This window comes from Drosophila sulfurigaster, chromosome 3 (genome assembly GCF_023558435.1).
Source record: "Drosophila sulfurigaster albostrigata strain 15112-1811.04 chromosome 3, ASM2355843v2, whole genome shotgun sequence".
NCBI classification, from domain to species: Eukaryota; Metazoa; Arthropoda; class Insecta; order Diptera; family Drosophilidae; genus Drosophila; species Drosophila sulfurigaster.
This window is the reverse complement of record NC_084883.1, coordinates 20,850,297-20,863,831: the sequence shown is the minus strand read 5'-3', so window position 1 is coordinate 20,863,831 and position 13,535 is coordinate 20,850,297. Positions and strand designations below refer to the sequence as shown.

Genomic DNA, 13,535 nt, shown 5'->3' with positions numbered 1-13,535 from the left:
TTGATCCGTTGGTTTTAGGGTGCTCTTCGAATCGTTTTGCGCAGAAAATTATTCGACTGCGCCGACTTGTACTTGGAAATGTCCAGGTACTTGGGCTGCACACGCAACTGTTGCTGCTCCCGTGCCGTCGCATTCGCCGTCTGCAGCAGCTGCTTCTTGGCATTGGCCAAACTGCTGGGCACCTGTTGCGCCAGTCGACTGAGACTCGTTTCACGTGGCATCGACTGACGCGTCTTGGGTCCGCAGCCCGACGCGGCACGCGGTGCACTCTTGATGCCACGTCGCGGCAACTCGGGCGTATTGGGGCATGCCACAAGTCCGGCCGCTGCCTGAGCAGCCGCACTCAGTTTGCCCGCCGGCGCCGAACTCGGTTTGGCTGGCGTCTGACGATCAGTTGAAGCACCGTTGCCAGCCACACGCTGTTTGCTGCGCTCGATGCGCATCAGCAGTGCCTTGTTGAGTCGCGTATTGCTCAGCGGCACCGACGCGTCGCCGGCATGCGGCTGATGATGCTGTTGCTGTTGCAGCTGCTGCTGCTGCTGCACATCGTCCACATCGATGTCCTCTTCGCCGCTGGAGTAATACGGTCCTGTGGTGCCCAGTTCATCCTCATCGTTGATGTAGTACTGCAGCTCGTTGTCGTAGTCACTGTACGATTGCTCAAAGTTGTTGCTGCTCGCCGACTTCTTCAGCTGCAACTGTTGCTGCTGCAGCTGCTGTTGTTGTTGCACGTGTCGCGCCGCTGGCGGCGTGTATAAATTCTGGAAATTGGGACGCGCCTGACGCACACCGTGCACTCCACGTTGCTGCTGCTGGAAGGAGCTGGAGCGTCGCAGCGGCGATATGGAACCAGCAACCGCTGGCGGCAATTCGTGCTCGACATCGTCCAGCGAATTCTTGCGACGATGCAGCTGCTTCAGCAGATACTCGCCGCTGGTGAGCAGCTGCAGTTGTGCCTCATTGATGCTGCTGGTCATGAGAGCGCGATGCAATGGCGAGCGTCTGTAGCCCGTCTCCAAACTATGCTGTGGACTGCATTGTGCTGCCGGCGATTTGACCGAGCTGCGACGCGACGACGACGATTGCTGCTGCTGCTGTTGTTGCTGTAGCTGCTGTTGATCGATGGCTGGCCTGGAGCGACTGGCACTGCGCGCACGTCCCAGCGTGTGCAGCGGCGATGGTATCTTGCTGGGACTCTTGGGCGGCTTATATGGCTCGCCCGGCAACTGCATTTGACCAACGGCAGCGCCATGGCTGCACAACGCCGGATCGCTCGCGTAGTCACAGTCACCCAGCAGCCGATAGCGTTCCGCCAGGCTGCGATTAAGCTTTGCTGCCGCATTGGCATATTGACGTTGCTGCTGCTGTTGCTGTTGGCTGTACAAACTGAGGCTGTCATCGGTCAGCGAATCGCCCGCCGTGTCCGAGCAGTTGTAACTGCGTGTCATGAGCTGCAAGTTTGAAATATGTTGTTGCAATTAGTTGATGATTAAAAGTTACATTCTTATTGGACTTACCTGTGCCTGCGCCTGCTGTTTGCGTCGACTGGCCGAGCTGCTGCTCACATCCTGCGCCAGACTGCGGGCACGCGCATTACGCGCCCATTCCTGTATCCAATCCTGTTTTGTGGGCGCCGACTGCAGCAACGCTGCCTCCGTCATCGTTGGCGTTGTCGGCGTCTCGGGCAGCTGATGCTGATGCTGATGCTGATGATGATGCTGTTGCGTCGTGCTGGTGGTGAACACATTGAGGCGATACTCGGCCTTCTGGCGATCCGTGGCACTGCCAGCCATCGCCTGGGCGTGACGCAGCTTTGCCTCGTTGCTCACATACTCGGAGCTATCGATCTGCGACGTGGACAGACTGTGCGAGGCGTGACGTGTCTTGTTCGGATGCGTGTCCAGTGCTCGCTGCTTGGCCAGCACACCGCTCGTCGTTACGCTCGTAAAGCAGCCCACATCGGCAGCAACGGCGGCGACCGGTGTGCGTGGCGATGGCGGTGTTGGTGGCGCCTGTGCAGCTGCAGTTGTTGTCGTTGTTGCCACTGGTTGCTGGCGCAACACACGCGATTTCAGTTGCTCCAAATAAGCGGCAGTTGTGTTGGCATTGCTGCTGTTGCCCTTCTGCTCCTGCTGCGGCGTCTCGTGATAGTAATTCACCTCCAGCACATTGCTGCCACGATGCGGTTTCACAGCCAGCTGCTTGGGTCGCAACTTGCCTGCAGCAGCCGCCGCCGCAGCCGCCGCTGCTGCTGCATTGCGATCAATGTTCATGAGATCCTTTTGCTCCTCCGTATAGTTGTCTCCATCCAGTGTATAGGTGCCCGCCTCACTGACCGCATCCTCCTCGGCCACCTGCTTGACATCGTCCAGCGGCGGATGCGGACACAGCAGCTCCACTTGCTGCAACGCCAGCTGCATGGCCGTCGAACGTGGCGTAAACTGCGCTGTGCGATTCGCCAGCAAATTGGACGCGCCCTTGGGCGGTGCCGTCGGTTGCATTTGCTTCGATCTGCTGCTGACACGAGCAGTTACTGTTGGTGCTGTTGCTGGTTCCATGTGGCCACTCGTTGCCGAGCTGCGTGGCGACCAGCTGTGCCGCTTGGAAGCGTCTCGCACACGGGAAGCGCTGCGTTCACGCACACGCATTTTCACCGCCGGCGTTGCCACTTCCGTGGTAGGCGTGGCAGCTGCCGAGCCATCATCATGTGCCATCATGCTGCCGGCGTCGAGACTGCTGCGCTGTGAGTGCCGGCCACTTGTGCCATTTGTTGTCGTCGACGATGTTGCCGTCGGCGTCGTCATGCTCGTCTCAGTCTCCAGCTTGGACATGGAAGCGCCACGACGATGGCGACTCTGAAAGCGCTCCATCATGTTCTTGTAGCGTGCCGCTTGCGCCGCAGCGTCGTTCTCCGAGGCGTCAAAGTGATCTATGGTAAAGGCCAGCGATTGCTTCGTTGTTGTTGTCGAATTGGATGCCGTCGAATCGTCTTCATCCGCCGCAGAGTTGGCTTTATTATTGTGAGCGTTGCTGCTGCTGCTGTTACTGTTGCCGCCGCTGCTGTTGGTGTTGCTCTGATGTGGATGATGATGATTCGCTCGGCTCAGCACAGTCGCTGCAATGGAACAGAAGCCAAAGATATACAATTAAATTAACATTTATTTACAGTTATTATTATTACCATTTAAGCGGAGAAAACGAGTCTAAACTTGCAACAGAGAAGAATTCACTTGAACACACAACAAAACAGCCAAACAGCCAAAGCAACAAAACAACTCAAGTGGCAAGCAACTGAGCACAACAAGCAAGCAAGTGCAGCACTCGGCCGGTTCAGACTATTTGCGGGTAATTGGGCGCCATGCAGCACAGCGTGTAGCAAAGAAATTGTTGTAGCGGCATGCGACAAAGCGTGTAGCAAAGAAATTGTTGTAGGCAAAGCTATACTTTGCTTTTAATATTCATTTGCATTTCATATTTAATACACATATAGATCACATATTTTAATGCATGATGTATCAACTACATTTTCAAGTCAATTTATAAGCACTATATTATTTTTCCTTTTTCCCATACTTATTAAAATATTTTTATTACAATAAAATCACCCGTTTCCATTGAAACTATTCAAAAACATGTACTAGGAAAATATGAATACTAGTAAATTACATTTATATAAAAAGCTGTAGCTGGCGGAGGTCGAAAGTGAGTGCAAGCAGTCATTTCCTTAGCTGACCATACCCAACTTTTTGCCCGCAACCCATGAGGGCTAATTGCCCAACGTTTCCGCTAACAAATTTCTATACATTTCCGTAACGAAGCATCAGCAACAAGTGAGAAAGCTACAATCCAATGTGCATTTTCAGATGTTCGCCATTCGATTGATATGTGTTCGTTTTTCCAATATTATTTTAATAACTATGTATATATCTAGAAACTTTGTTCATTTTTCGAATATGATTTTATTAAATGCGTATCTAAAAAGTGAAGTGTTTGAAGCATTTAATAACATCTTAAACATAAAAAGAAATGCTTTACTCTACATATTTCAATTCACAAAAGTAGATAGGTATATTTATTGAAGCCTCTCCGAATTTTATTAATATCTCACTAAAACTTTCCATTATTTCCATTTTTTAACCAAAATATTAATATAAAATTTCACACAGTAGTGTAGTGTATTATCAGGTTATTAGTTTAAATTACTGAAAACGAATTACATTAAAAATATTTAAAGGTTTTGCGATCAGTAAAAATAATTCATATTTTAATAAAATTACTACGATCTTTTTTCAGTATACAGCAACAATTTCTTCAGTTTTCCCTTCTATTTTATACTTCAAGACCTTACAATAATTCAAAACTTATATTTCAAGTATTCCAAGTACAAACGGAGAACCAAATGCTTTGCTCGCTAACTTGGCCAACTGGGGCGCAAAGGGAGCAGGTAGGGGAAATGGAAAAAGACGGCACTTTTGATCTATGACGGCAAATGAAGGTTAGAGTTCGTTGATTTCGTTCCATTTCTGCTGGAGGAGAGAAGGGAAAGGGTTTCACCCATAAAATACAGCTCTACCTAACTGGAACTCTTGTCTTTGAGGCACGTGTCTTCCGTTCCGCTGTTCAACTGTTCGGGTTACCCCAAGATGACCGTATTCGACGCACGCGATTTCACCCAGCACTTTGTTGTTCTTTTTCAGCTGAAAATCAATTTATTTTCGAGCCCAATTATTCTATTAAATATGGGCCAGAATTGAGAACAGGAAACGGCTGAATAGGTTTTAAAGAACTCGTATTTTAAATTATTTAATTATTATGAAAATTAATAGCATCTATTTTTGGATATATTATCAAGGGAAACGTTTGAAGCTGCTAAATAACACCAAAACAATTAAGCTAAAATGGTTAAAATTTAATGAAATATTATAAGTTAAATTATTACTTTGGCGAATTATCCAGGAAATTACTTTAATGATTTAATTTTGAGAAGTTTAGAATGAATAAAGATTATAAAGACTTCTCTTATTTGCTAAACACATAAAATATTCTCTCAACGCTGATTTCTAACCCAAGCTAAACTCTTCTTATTACTTGGCAACGATTTCTATTTCACTCAGAAGAATCTTGAGTTTATGTAGACTGAGCTACGATCAAGTGAATCATCGCACAACAAGTCGAACGAACAAGGCGATGACCTCAATCAAAGTTGACAATTGATGATGATGGGGGCTTTCTCTGCTGTTGAAAATATATATGAACATATAATATAAATGTGATAATCAGATGCAAAAACCGCAAGATTTGAGCATTTGTTTTCATTTGCTGATTGTTTCTCAATGAGTGGCAACTAAGTAAAAGGTCTCAAATAGCAACAAAAAAGCTAAACAAAATAAATATACTCGTAGACAAACTCATTCAACGACTTTCAAAGTGGCGCATGACGTAAGACGCGTGTGATTAGTGAACACAACACAATTAGACACCAAAGCGAAGTTATTGCCATTTAATTTGCTGTGAAAAACGATACAAAAACTGTTATCGATTAACCGCTGTTTCTATTTCCGAAATATATTGCGTGTACTTAATTTCCAAAAGGGTTTCCGCCAATTTAACAGCAGGCGATGGACGCGACCCTTCATTTCCCACTAAACCACTTTCCAAAAATCAAAAGTGCACAGTTTCAACTGTTTACAGAAAAAAGCTCAAATATAACGTAGTAACAATGTTTCTTTTTTTTCATATAGTGCAGAAAAAAAGTAAAAGCGCACGTACAACAAAGCAAATAAATAAAACTAATAAAAAATGCTCTAGTTCTCTTACAGAGATCGACTTGCAAATACTCTAAGCACGAAATTAAAAGTAATTTTAGAAATTTTATTGTTGTAATCACAAGATATTACAGATCTATTAGCCTCATACTTATGCACTACTTTACTTACATTATTTAGAGTACAAATAAAGTCGTTAGTTATCCGTCATTACCTCGCTCTTTACCACTCGACTATTAAGCTACGCGAAATGATGAAAAAGTGTAACAAAAGCCGCAAATGTCACTCGACACAACAACGACATTCAAGTGAATACCTCAACACGGCGAATATTGTCAAGAGACAACATTTTGGCATGCCGTTGGTCAACGTAATTGGTCAATAGTTTATGGCGGAACGGTGGAATAATGAAACACAGTGGGAAAGTGGAACGTTTCCTGCCACAGTTGACTGCAATCGATCATTTTGTGAGCCAACAAAGCGAACAGATATTTGTTCTACTTTGCAATAAAATTGCATAATGCACTTGAACAATTATTTCAGTTGTTTTAATACCCTGTAATGATGAAATTAAGTGGCTAGCCACATGGGAGCAAACAAGTATTTGTTTTAGTATATTCGTGACAATTATTCAGCAGATTTATTAGAAAGAAGAAAAAATCTGATTATTAACTAAGCTCAACTAAAACTTCTTGTAGAGAAGGTGGTCAAAGTTTTGATTAGATGTCGCCACTTATTTAAAAGACGTTTTAAAGTTTAAGTCGTCACTGAGTTAGAGATTGTTGGGCTAATCTATTTAAACTATTATCTAGTTATATGTGTATTCAACGTCTCTTATAACAAATCCAATTGATCTCAATGCTTCACATTTAAATTTCTAACAATCGCTGAAAGCATTCAACAGTTCGTTAAATCGATTTTGATATTCTGCAGATCTGCGCAAATATCAAAAGTAGAACAGCTCAATTGATAGCCAGTAATCACCTCCAAATGTTTACACCTGAATGTTCGCTTGCAAAATCTTGTCTACAACCATATTGCCCCCACCCACTTCACGAATCCATCGATCATGGTGTGACTCACTCACCAAAAAACATTTTAAATTGTTAGTGTGTGTAAAAATGTAAGATAATGACAGCCGCCGGCGAATTGGGTAAGATTTGTGTCAGTAAAAAAAGTTGCCTGATAAAAGTTATGACAACATATAAGAAAAGTTTCAACCAGACCAGCTGGGGCATAAATCTTACTATGGAAATGCTGACAACAGAACGAACAGCTGATCGGTTGATTGTGTCATCTAAGTTACAATAAAGATTGCTGCAACTACATCAATAAACAGAACACTTGTGCTTCATAGAATTCCGAAAGCAATTGCTGGTATTTAACAAATACTCGAATTGCAATCACTGGAATTAAAATTTTATTATTATGCGAGTGCACAAAATATTTTTGCAATTTTCCTTGTATCATGGCAACGATTTGTAATATACTATATAAGAAAAGATGGGCAACTTGCCAAATGAAACCAAAAAAAAATGACCTTGTGCCCAAATTGATAAACTTCACGCACGCTTGATTAGACCACGTTTAGGTTGTTATAGACTAAAAATAAATATTACTATGGTCAACAATATTAAGAAATTTCAAAAATGTCATGACTATTAATATTTCCTCGTCATATATGTTGGCGTTTGATTTACGATCTTCAATAGAATGTCTAATTGTTTGAAAAGTGTATTAATATTTTTTAGCTTAAATGATTTAAGTGCTTCAAGACAAAGAAAATTGTGTTAAGATGATACAAAACAATTTAAAATGTTCCTAGCAAAATTTGATTTTAACTCTTAAAATCATACTGTAATTGTTTTTATTTAATATTCATTTGTTTTTAGAACTTTAAATGTTCCTTCCTGTATTCCAAAACTTTATTTTAAACAGGAAACTGCAGTTCTTGCTCCACTGTGCAGTTGCTGTCTTTTCCCGTTTGTTCTTTCATGGGTGTGTTTTGTCTACGTGCGTGTCTGTGTGTGTGTATGTGTATGTTTGTCATGACTAGTGCAATAAATATTTGCGCTTAAGCCGTGGCCAAAACTCGCCAAATAGCTTCATTAAAAATTCAAATTAAAAGCAACAATAACAAAAAAAAGGAGAGACAAGCAACAACAACAACAAAAACAACAACACGACAGAGCAAGCTCATGAATAATGACGCTAGCATATTGACGACGCATTGTTTTTGTTTTCGACGTCGACGTCGACTGCGACTGCGACTGAGATGGCAACTCTTTATGGATTCATGCGCTTACCTTTTTCAGCCGGCGACGGCGGCGGCTTGCCAAGGCAAAACTTGACGTTTGACTCATCGATGGCTGCGCCAAGTCCTACAAAGCCAGACGATGCGACATGATGCTGCAGTCGCTGTTGCGTAGGCGTCGCTGCTGCAGCCGCTGCTTCCTTGTCGCTTATGATCTCGGCAATCTTCTTGATGTTCTCGGGCGTCGTGTCGGCTTTTTCACGGCCATCCAAGCTGCTGTTATCTTGTTCCTCGTCGTAGCGCCCATTGTTGTTATTGCTACTAGACATTTGCTTGTTGAGCTGCGCTGCAGTTGCGTCGACTGCAGTAGCTTCCGAAGTCGCTGCTGTCGCTGCTGCTGCTCCTGAGTTTGAGGTTGCTGTTGTTGTTGTCGTTGTTGGAGCTGCGGCCGTGGTCGTTGTGTCATTTGCGTATGATGTCATATTAAAACTTGTGCTACGATTTTTTTTTTCTTTTTGGGGCACTACTTTTGGTCAGGAGCAACACCTATTTTGTATCTATTCCCGTTCTCTTCACACTTTGTTAATTAGTTAATTAACGAGCGCCGCATTTTCACTACCTTTTCTACTACTATTTTGCTTTGCTGGCGTTTGCTGCGTTTTTGTGCGTACGCAAATTCCTGCACGCCTACATTGAATAAAAGAAATGTTAAAAATTACATAAAGAAATCAAGAACGCACGCACAAAGCGGACACAGCGATATACAAACACATATACACACGCACACACACACACACGCAGACACATGCAGACGGACAGAGAATCGTTGTCGTGTTAATGACCATGCGACGACATGTTCAATTGTTCTTGTTCGCTCGCAGTCGCTGCGATGCCTGCGTTTTGCTTTTCTTATTGGACGCGCAGAGCGCACATGGAGAACAATTGAAGCGATTTCCACTTGAAAACAAAAATAGCCAAGTCAGTCCGATGCTTTTGCCTTTTTTCAAGGTTGGCCTGTTGTTGTTGTTAATCGAATTTTGCTATTCGCCTTGTTTGTATATACAATTATGTGTATTTTTTACGTTGAACATTTTTGGAAGCAGCCACAGCACTTGACACCCAGTACAGACACAAACACAGACGTGGACACTCACGCACACACACGCACACATACGTTTTTACTACATTCAAGGGCGCCGTTCGCTGTCTTTCGCTGGTTCACTGCACTTGCACTTGCTATTCACACTTTTCTTAATCACTCTCGTTGATAATAAACTCTGCTCTTTCTTGGCAGTTGCTTCAGCTGATTCTTTTTTGTTTTAGTCATTCCATCTTATTTGAATTCTTAACACGCGCTGCTCTTCTCGGTGCTTTTGCCGTACACAAAACCAAACGCTTACTCACGCTGCCACTGACAGTTAAGACTGAAAGAGTCGTTGGCCAGTGTGTTTTGGCCAAAAGTGACGTATGGCAACGGGTTGAGAGAGCGAGAGACTTGCCAGAGAGTGCGCTTATGCGCGCTCTTTACAGAGTTGTCGAGCCGTATTTATATCTCTAAAAAATTCACGAAATTGGTTTGATTGCACTTGTTTACTTTACTGCTATTGGTTTTTCACATCAAGTTTTTTTATAGCATATGCAAATTGCTAAATAATTGACTTTGTCAAACAATTAATTGCATTGTTTGGATAGCTAGTTAACTGCTCGCAAGGCTTCGCAACTAAGTGGCAACGCTGTCGATAACGGCGCGCACACAATTCATTGTTTGTTTTCGCTCTCTCGCTCTCCAACTCGCTTGCCACCCTAAGTTGTGCTCGTACTATGACGCATTGATTGTTTTGGCTTTTCTTGCACTGGCAACTGAAGAAGTTAATTAATCCATTGATAATTACCAGCAAGGCGAACACACAAATATACGCTAATTAGCCCAACACTCAATTCATGATTGCCACATGCTTGCCTCATATACCCCGCAGTTCACGCCTCAATGAGCACACTGTTAAATTCAGCTGGCAGTGCACACGACAGGTGGCGACGGCCTTCGTTCACACTTTGTTGTTGTTCTAACGGTTTATATAACAAAAGGGTATCGTATTGGTTTCACTTTTCGCCAAAGCAGAAGATGCAGACTTCTATTGTTGCCGCAGCTGGACAAACGGCTGGTCGTTGTAGTCAATAACAAAACCAATAGCCGCATTCAAATGATAAGAGCAATCCATACAAACACACAAACACGCCCCGCGCACAAGCCTTGCTCATTACTCTCTCTCTCTTTCACATTTCGCTCTCTTTGTTTGGCGCGCGCATTCACTCTGAGCATTTGTTGTATTGGTATTTTTTTTTTGCCCCTGCTACACTTGTTCAATCAACAATTTTGTAATGATTTTTTCGTTAATAACGAAGCTTGCAAGAGAATATTTTTCTTTTTCCTAGCGCGAAAAACACTTTTATCTACGATCTACAGTCAAACACCGTAATTAAACAATTTTTTACTTTATTTGGCAAAAGTGCAAAAGCATCGCCAGCGTCAATTGCAACTTTTTCGTGTTTGTTGTGCCAATCAGACTGAATGTGACCACATGTCGAAAGCAAAATGAGCCAATCAAGGTCTTAACATATACCGAAGTAGAGTACATCAAGAAAAGTTAGCTGGTTACACTGAATTGGGTATATTAGTACTTTTAAAATACGCACACCGTGAAGCGCGAATTTTAAAGTAGTCTTTCTTAAAGATTCGAGTCTGTCAATTTAAGATAAATTTCAAATTTTCTTTTTTGGGAAATGTAATATTCCTAAAACTGGTCTTATTTCCTTAAAATTCAATTTGTGTAGCTTTAAGTTTTGTTGTTTTTCTAAATAATTATTAAAATAAAAACGAGCCAAAATACAATGTACAAATGTGTATATTAATGCCTGCGCAAATATTAGAAATGGCTTAATTTGATTTAAACTATAGTTATTTTGAAGGTCCAAGCTAAGTCCAGCCCTCGCTTGTCGATGTGATGTTTGGGTGGAAAAACAATATGCAATTTATTGTGACTCGACGTCCACTGTGAATGAAAGCGTTAAGTTTAAATGCTCAAAGCTCAAGTAAATGATTTGCTGAACGAACCTGTATCTTTGTATCCTGCATGCCCAGCATGGTGATCTCTGTGGTTTGCTTGTTAAGCACATCGCTATCGCTGCCCATATCCAAACCCGTTAGCATCACATTACGAAAGATGTTGATTTCCTTGCCCAGGGGATACAAATCAATCTCATTGGTATCATAAGGATATTCCAGCACAAAGGCATAGATGACAACACTGGAATTATTAGATTGCTGACCACGAGTGTACCACACATTGGGAGTAAGTGTATCATTTTGATAGATCCACGGTGCGCTGCTGTAGATGCCCTCGCCATTGATCTTCAGCCAGCGGCCCATGTCACGCAGTCGCTCTTCGAAAATGGGCAGAATAGTGCCATATTTGGTGGGTCCCACGTTGATCAACACATTGCCATTGCAGCTGACCGTGCTGACAATCTCTGTAATAGAGAATAAGATTAATGTAAATCTCTTTCTCACTTGTAAGCATGTCACACACCCTTGATGACATCTTTCGAGCTCATAAAGTTCTCGAGCGTGACATCGAAACGTTGTCCCCAACTAGTGCGATCCAGCGTGAAGGCATTCTCCCATTTGTGGGCCTGCAGCACGCCGGGATTAAAGCGATCTGCGCAATTGTAAAAGTCGCCATGCAGACAAGCGGTGCCAAAGCCCCAGCGATCATTGGTGACCACCGTCTCCCTGACAGGACTGTCATTGTACAGCCAAGCAATAAACTCCTCGGATTTCCAGTACTTGGCCGGCGCCTCCCAATCACCGTCGGACCAAATAATCTCTGGCAAATACTGCTCCACCAGCTCCATTTGCTCCGGTCGCACCTTGTAGTCGACAAAGTGCTGCTGGAGCAGCAGATGCAACTTATCATCGATCCACATGCGATTGAACCACTCGAACAGCGAATAATACAAACCAAACTTCAGATCCGTATTACCACGTATAGCTGCTGCCAGCTCCTCTAAGGGTAAAGTAAGAAATCGACAAAGCTTTAGGACTGCTTTTTGATTAACGTTTAATCTGGCTATCAATTATTATTATTGATAATAATAATAATTTTGCATCGAAATCTAAAGTTTAAATAATATATACTATATTAGAGAGCTTTTAGTTAAGGGTCAGAAATCCATTCTTTAATTTCCGTTAGATGTTTAAAATAATCTCTAAAGCACAACACTTTGTTCCTTGAAAACTCTGATCTTAAGGTTTTCGAAATTTACAAACGTAAATTTAAAAATAGCTATATATATACTGTACTGTTGGATTTGGGACTAACTTTTAAATCTATTTACACTTAAGATAATATAAAAACTAATTATCCCAAGATTTCTCTCCTAAGTTTTTGAGATTTAGACGTATTAAATTTGCAATCGGTACAAGCGGATGTCTGGCAATATTTCTACTATAATTTTTATATAGTCGCAAATGCTGCATTATAAATGTATAATGTATAGTAATATATATTTACTTACTGATGATATCCCGCTTGGGCCCCACATCGACAGCGTTCCATCCAAAGCTGTACTTCGAGGGCCACAGCGTGTAGCCATCGTGATGTTTGCTCGTCAACACGACATATCTAGGTAACAATTTAACTCCGATTAACAAAACTATAGTTACATATAGGCATATATATATTTTTGTATAATACTTAGCACCGCTGTCGCGAAAGAGCAACGCCCACTGTGTGGCATTGAAGAGCTCCGCTGTAAATTGATCGGCAAATTGCTGATACGTAAAGTCGGGCTTATAGTTGCGCTGCATATAGCGTATATAGTCGGGATTGCGCAGATCTATATAAAAATTAAACCTTTGCCTATCATTATCAACATCAAACATTGCCACAACGCACTTATCCAATTGGTCCAGAACCATTCCGATCCAAAACTGGGCACTGAATAAACGCCATAATGCAGAAATATGCCCACCTTAGCCTCATCATACCACCTGGGCAATGGCCTCTGATCCAAGCTCGCCCAATTTGGCTCGTATCGGCTGCGATGTCCGCCTTGTCCAAAGACCCCATAGATGCCATAGATGAGCACTACGAGTGTCAGCCAGATGTGCCCCATGCCTCCTCTTATCTAAGCTTTACGTTTTTGCTGCTAATGTGCCGAATCCAAATTGAACTAGAGAGCGCTACGATTCGCTTCGACTGCGTTTCCAAACTCAACTGAGCCGAGAATAGAGAGTACTCTTAATGCGAACACATCCGTCAATCTGACGAGCATCGAACATGGTGAATTTCAATACGCTTTCCAAAAAGGTGACACTATACAAATTTCTAGCGAATTTATATAATATTCTTTGTAAGCCTAATACTATATTTTATGAAAATATGTACAAGATGTTTCTTTTTTCTTCATTGCATATACATACGTTTATAAATCAACCTATATCTCACCTTTAATAA

General features: G+C 42.6%; 3 protein-coding genes across 3 annotated transcripts in view; 1 reads left to right on the top strand and 2 right to left on the bottom strand.

Moving 5' to 3' along the window:
- Window positions 1–13,535, top strand: part of LOC133845021 (fibrinogen-like protein 1) — a 199,035-nt gene that overhangs the window by 132,890 nt on the left and 52,610 nt on the right. The gene's annotated exons all lie outside the window — the stretch shown is intronic.
- Window positions 15–10,611, bottom strand: LOC133840253 (uncharacterized). The gene is made up of 4 exons (XM_062271993.1): window positions 10,513–10,611; window positions 8,072–8,706; window positions 1,518–3,115; window positions 15–1,451 (listed from the first exon to the last, which is right to left on the bottom strand). The coding sequence occupies exons 2-4, from the start codon at window positions 8,499–8,501 to the stop codon at window positions 15–17; spliced, it is 3,465 nt and encodes a 1,154-aa protein (XP_062127977.1). The 5' UTR covers window positions 8,502–8,706; window positions 10,513–10,611.
- Window positions 10,905–13,304, bottom strand: LOC133840254 (putative alpha-L-fucosidase). The gene is made up of 6 exons (XM_062271994.1): window positions 12,975–13,304; window positions 12,774–12,915; window positions 12,595–12,701; window positions 11,607–12,083; window positions 11,132–11,547; window positions 10,905–11,069 (listed from the first exon to the last, which is right to left on the bottom strand). Exons 1-6 carry the CDS (start codon window positions 13,192–13,194, stop codon window positions 10,965–10,967), a joined length of 1,467 nt encoding a protein of 488 aa, XP_062127978.1. The 5' UTR covers window positions 13,195–13,304; the 3' UTR covers window positions 10,905–10,964.

Bases quoted from the DNA above. Each gene is read 5' to 3' on its own strand.
- LOC133840254 (XM_062271994.1), bottom strand. From the start codon at position 13,194: ATGGGGCACATCTGGCTGACACTCGTAGTGCTCATCTATGGCATCTAT. The intron at 12,702-12,773 runs GTATTATACAAA...ATTGTTACCTAG, and splicing joins TTTCGCGACAGCGGTGCTAA to ATATGTCGTGTTGACGAGCA. The intron at 11,070-11,131 runs GTTCGTTCAGCA...TTTCATTCACAG, and splicing joins TGCAGGATACAAAGATACAG to TGGACGTCGAGTCACAATAA.
- LOC133840253 (XM_062271993.1), bottom strand. From the start codon at position 8,501: ATGACATCATACGCAAATGACACAACGACCACGGCCGCAGCTCCAACA. The intron at 3,116-8,071 runs GTAAGCGCATGA...GTTCCATTGCAG, and splicing joins GCCGTCGCCGGCTGAAAAAG to CGACTGTGCTGAGCCGAGCG. The intron at 1,452-1,517 runs GTAAGTCCAATA...TCAAACTTGCAG, and splicing joins AACAGCAGGCGCAGGCACAG to CTCATGACACGCAGTTACAA.